At 38.5% G+C, this 15,309-nt stretch overlaps 1 protein-coding gene across 12 annotated transcripts in view; it reads right to left on the reverse strand.

The window, feature by feature from the left end:
- LOC117300721 (protein scribble homolog) overlaps positions 1-15,309 on the reverse strand; it is a 122,033-nt gene that overhangs the window by 83,756 nt on the left and 22,968 nt on the right. For all 12 annotated transcript variants that reach the window (XM_033784485.1, XM_033784492.1, XM_033784488.1 and 9 more), the window contains exon 3: positions 6,405-6,483. In XM_033784485.1, coding sequence (XP_033640376.1) covers positions 6,405-6,483 — 79 coding nt within the window. The remainder of the gene's footprint in view (positions 1-6,404; positions 6,484-15,309) is intronic.

Raw genomic sequence — 15,309 nt, forward strand, 5'->3', positions numbered from 1 at the left:
CATTAGAGAAAATGCCTTGGTGCCCTTGCCCTTTCAAAAACGAAGTATACATGCCTGTAAAACCTATACCTTCCCTTTACACAACTCATTCCCTTCAAACCATCATTACAGCCCGCTGCAGAATCCATCAGACCTGGCATATTGATGCCCCATCAAAAGAAATGCAAAACAGCATCCAGTTTGTGAAGCAGATTATGTTGTGCGTCTAGCAGACATGTTTCTGTGTCCACTTATATTACGCTACTGTCCTGCTGAGCCCTCCGCGCAAAACCATAGCACAAGCGTGAAACAAAACCTTTTCAGTCTACCTACATGCTAGTATTCACAGTGCGTTCATGTACTTTACTGTTAACGTTGCTTGTAAAATGAACTCTCTTTAAAGGATGAGAAGTGTACGCAGCTGTGTTTTGTTTTCTATGAGTGAATATGTTTGTCCCAGCTTCTTTGTTTTCAAGAAACTTGCTACAGGGATTGGAACATCATTTGTTTTTGAGGAGAGTGCATTTATTCCAATCTTCTAGTTTTCAAAAAATACAATTTAGACCCTATTGAAGGGATCATACATCATTGATTTTTGGATGAGTACATTCATATAAAGGGATGGTACATCCTACATGTATCTTTTTGAAAAGTTAATTCATTCCAATCCTCTAGTTTTTAAGAAATATAACAGTGATGGTACATATCATTGGTTTTAGGAGAACACATTCATTCCAATCCTCCAGTTTTTAAGAAACACAATATCATAAAGGGATGATACATCACTGGTTTTTGGAAGAGTACATTAATTTAAATCCTCTAGTTTTAAAGAAACATATCATAAAGGGATAGTACATCATTTGTTTTCAGAAGAGTACATAATCATCTAGTTTTCAAGATTTAAACACGTCATAAAAGAATTGCCTTGGTCATGTTGGTGCTCCTTAGATGCCCCACAACAAATTTAGCTTTCTCTCTATAGTGGCCTTGCCCTTGATTTCTATTCTACAAATGTCTCTTGACACAAAATAAAACATGCACTGCCCCTTTAAGCGCCATAAACCATGTATTTGGTGCCTAAAGTGCTCCAATTGATCACCATTAGTCTAAATGCACCCATCATTGTTTATACTCGTCCACTGGGACACCGATAATCAATAAGATGACAAATGGGCCTCGGCTGATTATATGCACTGCTCCCCCGGATATCTATTCCATTGGAATGTCATTAGACATGTAGCGGGGCACCAGTCTTGATTGGGAAGCGTGCCGACGTTGTGACCTTTGTGTAAATTTTATACAGTGGATCTTGGCTCTGACGAGTACACACGCTTGAATCGCGGTGGACACGTGTGAGCTGTACATGTATGGGGCATACAGAATTTTTCAAATTTAAAAAAAAAAACATACTTTCTTTCTATCGAAAATGTGGGTGGGTGGGTCAAAGGAAAAAATGAAAATCAAAAATTCAATTTTTAAAAATTTAATTATTAGTGAAAAGGAAAATGACAAAATACCCAGCTGGCCAAGATCTTTAACTTCAATCCTGATCATACTACAAAGTACAAGACAGAAAAAGACCCTTTTTTCTCTTTTTTCTTTTTTCTTTTTTCGTTATGAAAACCATCGGTTAGTGAAAGAGTGCAAGTACACTCATTTCTATCCTGCATCTCCCTAACAAACACATGAGCAGTACATACAAACCAACCCGTTTAAAACCTTAATCCAATTGTTGAGAATTTCGTTAATTATAACTTTATTTAAAATGGTAACGAATATTTCAATATTTCTGTTTTATTACTTTTGAAATGTGTATTATGCAAATAAAATTTAAAAAATTGTAATGAAATGTGCAATTCACAAAGAAAATATTACCTTGCCCCGCCAAGAATGCAATATATGGACCGGGACATTGTTTACCATACATGTCTGTATGCGCATTTTATTACGCCTTAGGCCGGTATCCAATTACAATGCAAATCACACTTAGTACGTTTACCAGTTAATTCCATTAAGCGCAGGGTGCTGTAGTCAAGGAACACGGCATACGATTTGCAATATGTGCCTTCCCTGTCAAGGTTTTCAAGCATTGCCCGTAAAGGCAAAAAACACCTTTGGTTTTTGGAACAAATTGATTATTGTATTCCCATATAAATGTAGATGAACACAACACAAATGAAAATTTTATTTCAAAAGTGGGTTACATTTTTGAGCCATCACCGTAAATACGGAGCAAATGGCAATGCAGGAAGAACAGTCCCTAAAACAAATAGGAAAAAAACAATCTGAGAAGCGTTACTGTAGTAATGCTTCTCAGATTCAAATTAAGGGGCAATGAAACTTATATTTGTTTACAAATTTTACCACATTTCTTCAAAATCAAATGTTCTCAGATTGCTTTATACTATCAGAAGCTGCAAAACTGTGTATTGCCGTTAACTTGAATAGGCCTACTGATTACCAAAAGTATACTTTCCGTTTAAAACTGGCTGGCTGGCCGAACGCCAGCTGTAAACTCAGAGGACTGGCCAAAATTCTGTCCACATGGTCCAGCTGTCTAGTGCATTGCTTTCTCATGCTACATGTAAACCACTTGTGATTGTTTATATGGTTTCAAACTCAAGTCCCATACAAAATGACAATCACGAAAGAAAACCAGAAACAAAAATGGACTCATGGAAAAGATGATGGACTGTTGAAATGAGAAGCGAACTGATTCCGCTTGCCAGTTGCTGAAATCATTAACATGATTGAAGGCAATCCCTGGATTGACTTCCACTAACTTCCATAGCATATGAGTATCTCGGCAGGTTTTTTTATGTAAATAATGTTCATGGTTCATAATGATCTCAGATGAAGATGTTGACTGCAAATAAAATACCAGCTCTGGAAACAAGCATATCAGAAAAGCTGCGTCAAGTGTGAGATCCATAAAGTCAGAGGGGTCACATTTGGCATCGCGAATGCTATAAATCTGCCATGGATTTTTGTTTTTCTTAATTCTTTTTTCCCCTTCACAACTCTTAGTTAATTTGTGCAGGTGGCACTGTGCATATTTTATAGTTTTAAAGTTTTTAAAGTCTGCTAGACAGATTGCAAGCAAAAAGTTTCACAGATTTATCATTTAACCTATCCCCAAAAAGCTTCACAGCTAGATTCAAGCTATCCACGGGGCATGTTCAGCATATTTTATTAAGTCGGTAACTGGATCCTAAACATTGGGAATATGAAATCCAATATTCAATATATTAAACATTGCCGATGGAGAGTATTTCAACGCCGTGCAATACCAACATTCAAGTTACATACAGGTATCATTTTTGGTAGGGTTGGTTACAAAACTGCATGTAGGTAAAATGTTTAAAATATTTGTGCAGCAAACAAATTAGACCCATAAATCTTTTAAAACTATCCAAAATATTTTGTATTATTCATAAAGTTTGCCCGGGCACAACTTCAAAGTACTGCTTTTACAAGCAGACCATTTTTAAGAGTGCTAGTAAAAATCCCGAAAAAAAAACAAAATTTGTGACAAACACAATTTGATCTCAGTTGTTTTCACTCTAAATGTTAACTTTTAGAATTGTTCACAACTTGGGGATTTGAATTTCTTTTTCAAAAATGTGAAAGGTTATGAATCAAGAAAATTCACGTTGCAACAATCTGTCATGTTTTTTATCTTTGTAAATGGGAAATTAAGCTGTTGTTTTGCATCAAATGAATAATTAAATGCAAAAATGTGTTGTTCTTTAAAATGTCGTTCACCTGATTATGAACCCATAATGTTTAGCACAGACGTATTGATTTCTGCTGTACTATCCTCCATTTATTGATTGTTTTTGCTATTAATCTAAATTACATGCATTGTTTACTAGATTTAAAGGGAAGATATGTTTGGTAAAAAAATAATGCCAATAAAAACTTTTGGTTTGAAAGCAGGCTATTGCATAAAGTGTTTTGAGAAAAAGTCAACTACAGAGTAACATAATTGTGTAAAGATATTTTAGAATCTCAGTAGCTTCCAAAGATTATTTTCCTGCATGGAAATATTAACTCTAGATTTTCAGCAAAATCTCCAAAACCTGACACTTTGAAATGAAATTTTCACATGTTATTTTTATTGTATACAGATCTACATTTATTTAAAGAATTAAAACAATCAAACATTTCCTAAGACCAAAGGCATACTTTGCCTTTAAGAACCATCAGCCAAACATATACTATTTCATGAGCTTGGGTTTCATGACACGCTTGAGAAGAAATGCGTCCAAAACAACATCATGGGCAAATTTTACAATAATTTGAGCATTCTTTGAAACTGCATTTTGTAACAGGATGCCTCTAAACTCCCGGTGTTCAATTCAGGCTTCCCTCCAGGTATTTTTTTAAACTATGGGGCATTCTCTTGACCCAAATTTTGGTATAAGCCCACGGAATGTTTTATACTTGGTGTTTATCTTGGTTTTAAAAGCCTACTGTGCAAAACTAACTCTCTCTATTAAAAAAAATTTAAAAAAATTAGAAAAGAGAGATACAGGTTTAAAAGTCTGACAAAATTGCAACAGACAGATTCTGACAGATCTGGCAGTGGTTACCCAAGCCAAGAGGTTGTAAGTATGCAATATGGATTAAGAAATAAAGTTACTTTCTTGCAAGACAAGGTTGCTGAAAATGGCCAAATTATCTCTCTATGTTGTGATAATGTTGGAATGTTGGGACTTCAGAATGTACTCTTTATAAGCAGAACCTCATCTTAACAGTGCTCTTTATATTGAGGGCGGACTGATATAAACAAATAGTCTGATACCTTTACTTTCTACTCTACGGGAATAAAGGCCAATGCTGCGTCAGACCTTCAATTTTAAAAACTCCCACACGTCCCGAATATCTAACATGTGTTGTTACCTTAAAGTATATGTAAACTTAATATGCTATTTAAAAAAACATCTGCCTGGATATTTCCCTCCGGGCATTCCGGGGTAAAATAATATAATCTCACGGTAGACCTTTATCTACTGCAGATACTACTGCTAAATGTATCTTTTGCTTTGTTTACTGTGTGCACTACATACATAGCAATAAGAAATGTGGATTCTCAACTTTAAAACTAAACGAGGACCAGACTATTTCGATCTTGTGGCCTCTGTAACTTTGATCTGAATTTATTTCCCACACAGAGGTCTAAATTCAGATACAAATCTGAACATTCTCAATGGGTCCATGGCTCGGGTTTTTACACTGGACCCACTGGTCTGAGGCCAGTGATTTCAATGACGGGCCAGTAAGCTCTAGACAGGGAGTATTTTTTTTTCTGTGTTTTTTTCTTTCCTTTTTTTCCTAGTTTTTTTTTTATTCAACATCTCTGCTCAGAAGAATATTGTTCAAATGTTTAGTTGAGTCTCACGAATATATTTCCATCATGCTGTGCTGTGTATCACACGTAAAACAGAACTGAGGTTCAGAGCTGTGATTATCAGGTGTCCAACTGCTGACAGAAAACAACTTGTTTTAAGTGCGACTGTTGCAATGGAAATGATCAAAGAGTTGAAACCGGTTTATATCCAAATTTATAAGGTCTAGTCAAACGATCAGCCGACTCGCCCCCGGGCCTGTCGGAAACAAGTCAGTCAGACATTTAAATACAGCCGAGGAAGTCACAATTTTCGGGGGAGAGAGGACACGAATATCTTAGATCAGATGGTGAGAGAAGAAGAAGAAGAAGGAGAAGAAGAAGACCTTTTTTATTTTTATTTTTTCTTCCTCCTTGTAACGTCCAGATTGATGGAGCAAGATTCCTCTACTCTCGACACTCTCGCAGGTCGCCGGGGTCGCAAGTGGGGGATTGCATTAACCTCCATCGGGAGTGAATGTTAATGCAGTGCCACCGGCATCGCCATGGCAACAGGATCAATTCAATAAGACCCGGTGCAGTAATGTGCAGACTATGTCCGTAGAGCTTCATGTATAATACGGTATGTCCAAGCTACACGTAGCCCTCACCATGAGTGCTCAGCAGCACACTGTGCATGAATCATTCATGTACAGAATTGTCATCTGGAGAGGCTAACCAGCATTGCACATGTAGATTATTTGTATCGCTTCTTCATATCCAGTGTAGTAATATATAAAAAAAAGTAATTAACAACGCTACAGGATCAGTTGACCTTGTAGTATGCACTTTGACTGTGAATGACTAAACATGACTCGACACAAGGGTTCTAATTTTAAAGCTAATAAGCCTACACAATGTAAGTAACTTCAAAATCTTAGTGAAAAATTCGCACAGCGCCAGTCCCAAGCATTACAAAATACAGGTTAGTTTGGTTGGTGTACCATTTCTGCTCAGCAATACTTCTCTGTGGGGACAAACACAAAACAATTTGGAGATGTATGTTTTGATTAATCATTCTGTTTTACATATTTACCTTGAGAGCGGGTTACCACTGAAGTCTACCATCGCCAATGCTTTGCAGTATTTGATATTGTCCGGAATTTCCATAATATCTGCATAAGTTAAAACAAAACGAATAATCAATTAGCAAATTTGCATAAATGCACAACGAGTTCGAAATAATAACCTGACACTATTTACACTTCTGCCAGACAGGTAATTTAAATTTGATCACACCGAGGTCAATGAAGATTGATCAGTTACTTTCTTATCAACACATTGTTTTAAAAAACTTGATTAGGGAAATTTGTCAATATTCACTAGCCTTATTTGTAAAAGCCTTGTCAAAATTGTTTAAACTACTAATTTTTCCCGTGATCATAGTGTGAAAAGGCTGGCAATCATAGTGTGAAAAGGCCAGGCTTTATTCCTCCGGGGGCAACCCTGGGGAATAGAGTAGTGTGAACAGTGCTTTAAAAGTAGGGCTAATTTAATTTACCCTGTCAATACACGGTCTAAAAATTAGGCTAATGTAACAAGCCTGGGACACTGTTAAAGCTGTATCCTACCACTACCTTTGACTGTTTCTATTGGTTTATAGTTAAGGATGTCCTTTACTTTAATGCATTATGACTTGGCAAGCCATTTGCGGAATAGCCAGTTCGGACACGTCCTCAGGGCTCAAATTTGGCGGTACAATCCACAAGAATGCAGGGCTTGTAGCTGAACAATTTTACTGAACCAACATTAACTTTACAAGACCAGATTTAAAACGCACTACAAAACACTTTGAGAAGATCCATTCCTTTTGCAAGTTACTTAGATACTCAACAAGAGTTGAAAGATTTATCAGGTTAATTGTCATAATTTTTAAAGATACTACAAATTGTTATTAGTGAGCTGAAAAACACAGACCACAAGGCTTGTCCAATCATGATTTTACAGGCCAAATGGTACAAGTATCGGCCTCGGACCTGTGGTAGGGTTTTAATAAATTCCTACAAAATCCCTTTCTGGGAAAACATCTCCGACAAAAATATCCGATCAATGCCAACGATGGATTCCGGAGTGACCCTGCCACCATTTACAATTATTCTCTAGGTCCCTGACTTTGTAAGAGGAAATCAGAACAAAGGAAGTGACGAGCACCAGTCTAATTAAAATAAAAACCCTGTACATGTAGCTTTTGATGTCGATGGCCCTGTACTATTGAAGGCCGAGGCCATGTCCACATAAGAGGGTCTCTGGCTATGGCTACATAGCCATGTCATCATGCATTGAAGTATAGGACGTCCTTAGTAAACACCCTTAACAACAGCCAATACAGATGCGGCCTTTGCATGTAGCACAACTATCTTTTTACTATCTAACCGATTATTCAAGACTTTTTCCCAATTTCCTCATCTGAGTGCCTTTTTCATAGAAGAAACACATCTTGGTGTCCTTGCCCTTTCAAAAACGAATCAGTTTGATCTTTCTGAAGTCTGATAATATCATTTAGTACAAAAAACGTGTCTATTATCAAGCTAATCATCATTATATTTTCATCTTCTGATGATTTGGGGAGATAAGAAAGTTTACTGCTCTATCACAAAGGAAAACAACTTAATCTTCAGTTGATATTGACCTGAACAGTATACATGTAACTCATTGATCTTCTTAAATCCTGAGTTGGTTTTCTTCTTTTTCTTCCGACATACTGTACGACCACCAACAAAAAAAATTGACTTTTTCTCCCATGTAGCCAAGGATCGATAAGAAATGTTTGACAAGCCACACATAAATACTGCCGGTTTCTGTGACAAATTACAACTGACCACGGTGATCGTTCGGGACACACAACCCCACAGGCCCATCGATAACTCACTTACAAAAAATCAGCCCGGTGCACAAAAAATAACTACACTGACACCCAGCGACTGCACAACACAGAGCGAGCGAGGGACGCACGACGACGACGGAAGAAAAACAAAGTGTCTACATGATACTCGAGCACGGGCAGCTGGCGTAACAGCATCCGGGTGTGTTCTTCTTTCACCCCACGGCTGAAAACGTTCCTTCTTCTTATATTATTAACATTCACATCAAATTGTACGGGAAAGTTTGTGATGGGAACCTAATTTTCTAAAAGGTCAGGCTCGTGTTAGATTTCCCGAAAGCAGGGAATTAAGTAAAGGGGGGGGGGGGGGGTGTTGGCACCAGTTGAAGATGCTACATGTACAAACGATCCTCTATGCCCAGTTTTGTTTCAGTATTCATTGCAAACTCTTGGAATGCATTTATATTCATAATTTATGAATTCTGATTTCATACTGACCACAAATGAATATTCCGGAGGAATGGGTAGATTTTTGACTTGCACTATTAAAATGTTGATGGGCTGGGAATGGGTGCGACATGGGTGTGGCATTCAGATGAACAGATTTGGGTGTTGAGGATATTGGCATGGGTGGGTCCAGACATAATTAAAGAGGTGTCGCTAACATGTAGGGCTTTTAGAGGTGATGATACATTAAGGTGTATGGATGTCTGGGTGTGTCAAGGGGTGCTTTGGGGTACCTCAATGATGGTCGAGTCTAGGGTAACAATTTGGAACCAGACTATTTTGTTCTTCCAGCCTCGGTTTGGTAACATTGATACCAATGGGAGATTCAAAATGGCTGCACCATGATAAAGGTCTATTGGTGTCACAAATGGGGTTTTGAATGTTTTTGTTTTTATAATGTATGTTTAACTTGGGTGATTTATGGGCAATGAGAATAGAGGGGCTAGAATGAGGAAGTCAGGGGTAGAGGTGGGTCTGGGATTGGGTGTCAGGTTTATAAATGGGTTTATAACGAAGAGCTACCAGATTACCAGAAGAGCTTACAAGGTTACCAACCAAAATACCATGTTACGTACCGTATGAGACTGGTTTACAGCTCTCTTTTTTTCTTTGCATAAATTTTGGCAAGTACATGTATATTTTCTAAGAAGGGTAACAACAATTTAAGTTGGCAGGGAAAAGATCATCAAGAATAAAAATGAGGTCTGGCCACCTGGGGCAGATGGTGATAAATCAATCATATCCCGAGTGAGAGTTCACAGCGATCTGATCTTCAACGTACCCACGTACCTAATGTACCCCAAATTACGCCCATTGAGGTAAAAATTCACAGGGGGTCTCATTTGGGTATAAACACTGTATGTGACATTTAGTCTGAAGGTCTAGACATGGGTGAAGTGTAACAGTGTGGGTTTTTGTTTTGTTGCTTTAAATGCTGTATCATGCAGTATACAATATATAGCATCGAGTATGAAAGGGGGAAAAAAACAAAGAAAAGCTCTATAGGGCGGTGTCTCATTTTGGTCCAAACAAAAACCCACCCAATGTTACATTTCCGTGTAAATATTTCTGGTAATAAACCAAGGGATCCTCAACTACCCCTAGCCAATGTGCTAGCTTGACGGTAAAGTGGTAAGACATTTAATGCTCTAGCAATGCAAACGTTGTGGGTTTGAATCCCACCCGTGTGATTTGCCTGTGGATTTGTTTGTAACAGAACTCAGGGAAAGTATTGAGTATAAAGTGCTTAACTAATAGAAATACACATAGCACTAGAGAGGTACATGTAGATCAAAGAAAGCGAGTTCTCTACAGAGCTGGAATAAACCTTCCTCAAACTTTCAACGGAAGTGCCCTTTGCAAAATGAAAGAGGCCTTTGTCCTCAAAAAAAATAATTTCAAGGACTGCTTCATCTGAAGTAAATAACAGCAACTTTAGTCATAGGGCAGACATACAAAACCAAAAATCTGAGTTCAGAGAAAAATCTAAAATCTGCCATTCCTGCTAGTCATATCATCCGGGCTCGATTTCATGCTTAGTTTGTAAGCGGAAAATTCTACTTGACATTTGAATGCTTTAGCAAAAATGAGCAGGATACCTGTCACAAATTGTACTTGTGACATGGTGTTTTGGCTGGTAACTTTATTCTGGTAAGCATAATTTTGAAATTGGGCACTGTACAGTCGGAGTCCCTTTCCACTAAGGATTACTTTCCACTGTACAGTCACTACAGTCACAGCCGGCGTCGGTAAAAAACCCACTGAATCCCACCTAGACTAATAATATAGCGGTCATAATAAGCGTGATCAGACTATTTCCTGCTGGGGGGTTGTATCAAGAGGGGCAGCCTCTGACATCATCGATTTATAGCTCATTGAAAATATCCACAATCAGGGGACGTCTTGCAAAGACGGATGTAACATTGGATGGATATCCCACGCTTTAAAGGCACTGTACCTGTTTGGTAATTACTCAAAATATAGCACAAAACCTTACTTGGTAACGAGCAACGGCGAGCTGTTGATAGTATGAAATATTGTGAAAAACACCTCCCTCTGGTGACGTTGATTTTGAGAAAGAGGTAATTTCTCACGAAAATAATAAAAGACTTCTGGCCAGATGCCTTTTATTCCTATCTGATTTTGTACAACAAGGGTGTTTTTTTCTTTCATCATTTTCTTGCAACTTCAATGAGTCAAAATTTTCACAGGCTTGTTTGTTATTTTATGCATAATATATGTTGGGATACACCAAGTGTGAATACTGGTCTTTGACAATTACCAAATGCGTTCAGTGCCTAAAGGAATGGTTTGAACATGCTATGTCAGATTTTTTGCCCGCAACATTTTTGGCCCCAAACATTAAAAAATATACTTTTTTGGGTGAATGGTATTTCAAATTGATTGGATGAGATTGACAGTACTGTAGGAGGTTTAAAATACAGTATTTCATGCAAGTCAACCTTCTTACTGTCTCACCATTAAACATCGTCCACTGTGATTTTGAATGGAACTCTGCGTACTTTATATATTTGTCTAACCACATTACATGTACTTTGAAGTGAAATGCTTCTCAAGATGCTTTATACTGTCGAAAGCGGCTCAACTTCTGACCAAAGTTTTTTGCCACTAATTTTTTTCTTACCAAAGGTATACATGTACCTTCCCTTTAAGAGATCATAGCGCTATCTTTCACAGTGAGGACATTAGTGTCTTGACACTGTTTATTATTGCTACCACATACTGCATAAGGTCAAGACCATGAACTGTTGATACATGTACCACTGCGCTGACAACTGGGCAGTCAGTTTACATGCTGCCCCTGCATTTGTACTCAGTGGATGCATTAAAAGGCAGTACAATCGTCTACCTTCAATTTTTTAAACGTTCGATTCTTAATCTCCATGTAGATGTATACAATACAACTAACAGACATGCAACTTTCTAATAAATAAAAAAAAAAGAGGAAATGTCCGATCACACTTCAATTTTAAGTAGTGTTTTTCAGTTTTCTATGGCACTGTTTTGAAAAGAAAAAGAGGAAATCAGCTAAAAAGTCAGCTGATCAGCTGAAAAGTCAGCTGATCAGCTGAAAAGTTGCACGCCTGAACTAACCTGTGAACAGGTCATTTCAAAAGGGGGTAGCATTTTTGAGATATCGCCAAAAATCTAGAGTGGTAGCAACTCATCCCCCAAGTCTTTTTAAAGTTAAAATCATCAAACCCCCCAAAAAGCATTTTTATACTTGTTCAATAATGCAATGCTTGACACACACGCATACAAGCAAAGATACAGCTGGATGCTTGCAGGGTCAAAGTCTATATAATGTCTCTTGTAAATGACAGATGAAGTCAAGTTGATACGCCAGAAGTGATAGCGTGCGTCAACATCAGTTGGGTGTGCGTATTGATTGGATGCTCACTGAACCACGAGGGCCTGTCCAGCCAGCTGCCATGTTCCATGAAGGACGACACAACTGAACTCACTGGTTCTATGACTGCAATTGACTTCTGGACACCACAGATTGTTACTAACAACGTCATCTTGACATGATCAGGATCAGATTTCAACAACTAGCTATTGTCGGTATTCGGTAACCAGCCAAAATATCATGCATCATGTGCCGTCTGTGACCACTGACTGGTTCTCTGTATTCTAAGCAGACATTTGTTACACAACAGGGGCCAATTTCATAGAGCTGCTTAAGCAACAAATTTGCTTAAGCACGAAAATAGCTTGCTTATATTTCACATGTTACTGGCAAAAATGTTATGCCATATATACATTGCTTGAGACTGGTATTTAGCTATTGTTTACTTAGCATAACAATTGAGTGGAGTCTTGGCTAGTAATCTTATTTTACTAAGCAAGGATTATTTTGCTTAAGCAAAATTTTGTGCTTAAGCAGCTCTATGAAATTGGGCCCAGGCCATGAATTACACAGAGGCCACGGAGGCCACGTGGCCTCTGCTGCCCCTGGTCTTGGCCTTAGTACCCCCTTCAAATTTGTCCCATAAACTTAAAGGTCTTTAAATAAAAGAGCCCTTTGCAAACTTAAAATTGCCTTGCTCTCTCAAAGATGAATATCCAGATAAAATAATTGAAAGTGCATGTAAACGCATCTCACACAACTTTCAGCCAATGACAGGTCTTCTTTGAACTTGTGTCCTGTCATGAGGTCCACACACTGCCACTATCTGCCTATCAGTCAGCCATTTTGGGAGGTTAATTGGGTGTGAAGATATGAAGCAAATGTTACGTTTACATGTAACAATGCCAGCTTGATACTAGAGAGGTTTTGCAACTGCGTCTAGGCCAGTGGTTCAAGTTTGGGGTCAGTAAACTCAAGACGGACAACCCCAAAATCTTTCGTTTTTTGGGGTTTTTTTTTTTTTTCAATTTGGGTTTTGTTTTTACAAATGGTTTTCTCAACTCAATACTTTGTCTTGCAATAGGAGATGATCATAGGGCCAGGGACTTGAAACCAGTACAACTCAGTTGAAGGACTTATCACTGTAGTAAAAGTGCCACCCAACCTCACTTACGGTTTCTAAATTATTTCACATGACTGGACTCCTGTCAGCTACAATGTATTAACGAATCTCCCCCCAAAAAACAAGATTCCACAGTTACAGCTCAGAATTCAACTGCTTTTATTTGACCTTGGAGATTTCCCCCCCCCCCTTGTCAGTCGCTGGTAAACAAGCCATGTCATGTGAGGGTTCATCAAGATAATATGTGGATGTAGACAGGTAGACAATTTGGAATCATCCATGTGTAAATGAAAAGAACGCCAAATTGTCAAGCACTGAAAGAATCCAGGGACTGTGGGGCAGGTCGACGCAAACATTCCAGGGGTGTTTAAATTCAAGCACAGGTGCAAATGCACTTGTTTTTCCCAAGGTTGACTTCAAAGATAAGTGAGTGGACGGTTGCTCAATAGACAATGGGACTCGAGGAGGTGCATCCATGTCTTAATTTTGGATGCACCTTTTATACTTTTTACACTAATCATACAAAAGAGATTGCACTTTTACGGGGGTACACTTATTTCCAGCAAATTTTGTTTTCAAACTATCTTGTAGGACAAATCCCCCTTAGTGATTTACTATGATGTTTCAAAGATGAAACAACATAAGATTAATTGGGGTTGAACATAGACAAATTTACTCAAGCGGGTTTTGAACCAACGACCTCTGGTTTGCATAGCACGATGGCGCTCTACCAACTGAGCTATCTGGCGCTTATTTGCGGTCCCTCTCTTTTATCAATTATCTTTTTGTCCCGGGGTGCCAGTCAAAAAGCCTTACAACCCAAGTTGAAAGTACAGCCTGGGAACACAAACTCAGGCCTGATACTTCACACGGCGGCAACGAAAGCAATTGCCTCAGTTTCCCCTGGTCATTGCCTTGGTGCCCTTGAAATGCTCCAGTACAAATTTACAACTTCATCATAGGGAGCCTTGTCGCTCTTGCCCTTTCAAAAATGAAGCATACAGCCCTGCAAACTGGTGGACTCTGATTATGTTTATAAGCCCTACACTGTGTGTATATAAGCAGTTTTTCATGTAAAGCTTACACATTTTTGTTTCTCAAGATAGATCAAGTGTTAAGAAATCACTCCAAACTCCACAGACTGAAAAGCAGTGCTTCACAAATACTTATGTGAACAACCATACAAACAGAAACAATCAAGCCATGGGGTCACTTAAGGTCACTGTGCCCATATCAGATTAACTTATGTACATAAAACCCAGACACAGTCTGGAACATGGACCCTCAAGAAGTCAGCAAAGGCTTTGCGAAGATTCTACAATGCAAATTTTTGTTTTAGGCGAGCAACGACGGTAAACCAAGAGTACACGTATTCATGTAGCCTACACATTAGAGCAGTGAACCTTTCGTCCATTGCAATAACATCGACTGAAGGACGAATTAACATTAATGTACCCTGGAGCAAAGTGACACGTAGACTCGGCTGGCTCTACTAGCGGCGACACAACTTCAATTCACCCCGAAATGCCGTGATTAACTTCGGCCGAAATCCGATTTGCGGGAGGGCTGGTAAGTGGTTATTTAAAAGTTAAAGCGTCCGCAACGTGGTCAACTACGTAGCAACCTGAACCAATGTACTAAACTTCAAAGGCTATTCTGTGAAGCCAAAGCAATTGCTGTATAAGAAATTCAGTTGCGAAGGGAACCCAATCACATTTTGGATGGCAACATGTTTCTGCTTAGCTGAAATTGCCTAAGCTTAAAATTGCCCTTAAATGATTTTTGAAATAGTTCCCTTTGCCAATACAAGGTCTAGGTGATCTCCAGGGATGGCACTAGCTCTATACATTGTATGTTTCAACAGTCGGAAATTATTTTGAATCTGAACTATAATATGCACATTACAAGTAATAACCATCAAACGCTTGTGGGCAGCTCACAATGCTCATAAAATGGGAATCTGGTTATGCGCAAATTTCAGAAAAATATTGCTTAAATATTGTTAAACTTCCTGAGACGTAAGCATAAAGTTAACGTGGAACGAGTCAGGGACTATCTAATTGTAGACACGAAACAGATGTTTCTGCTAAGCTAGGATTGTCTGTGCTTGGCAAGTTCCT

This window comes from Asterias rubens, chromosome 16, assembly GCF_902459465.1.
Source record: "Asterias rubens chromosome 16, eAstRub1.3, whole genome shotgun sequence".
Lineage (NCBI taxonomy): Eukaryota > Metazoa > Echinodermata > Asteroidea > Forcipulatida > Asteriidae > Asterias > Asterias rubens.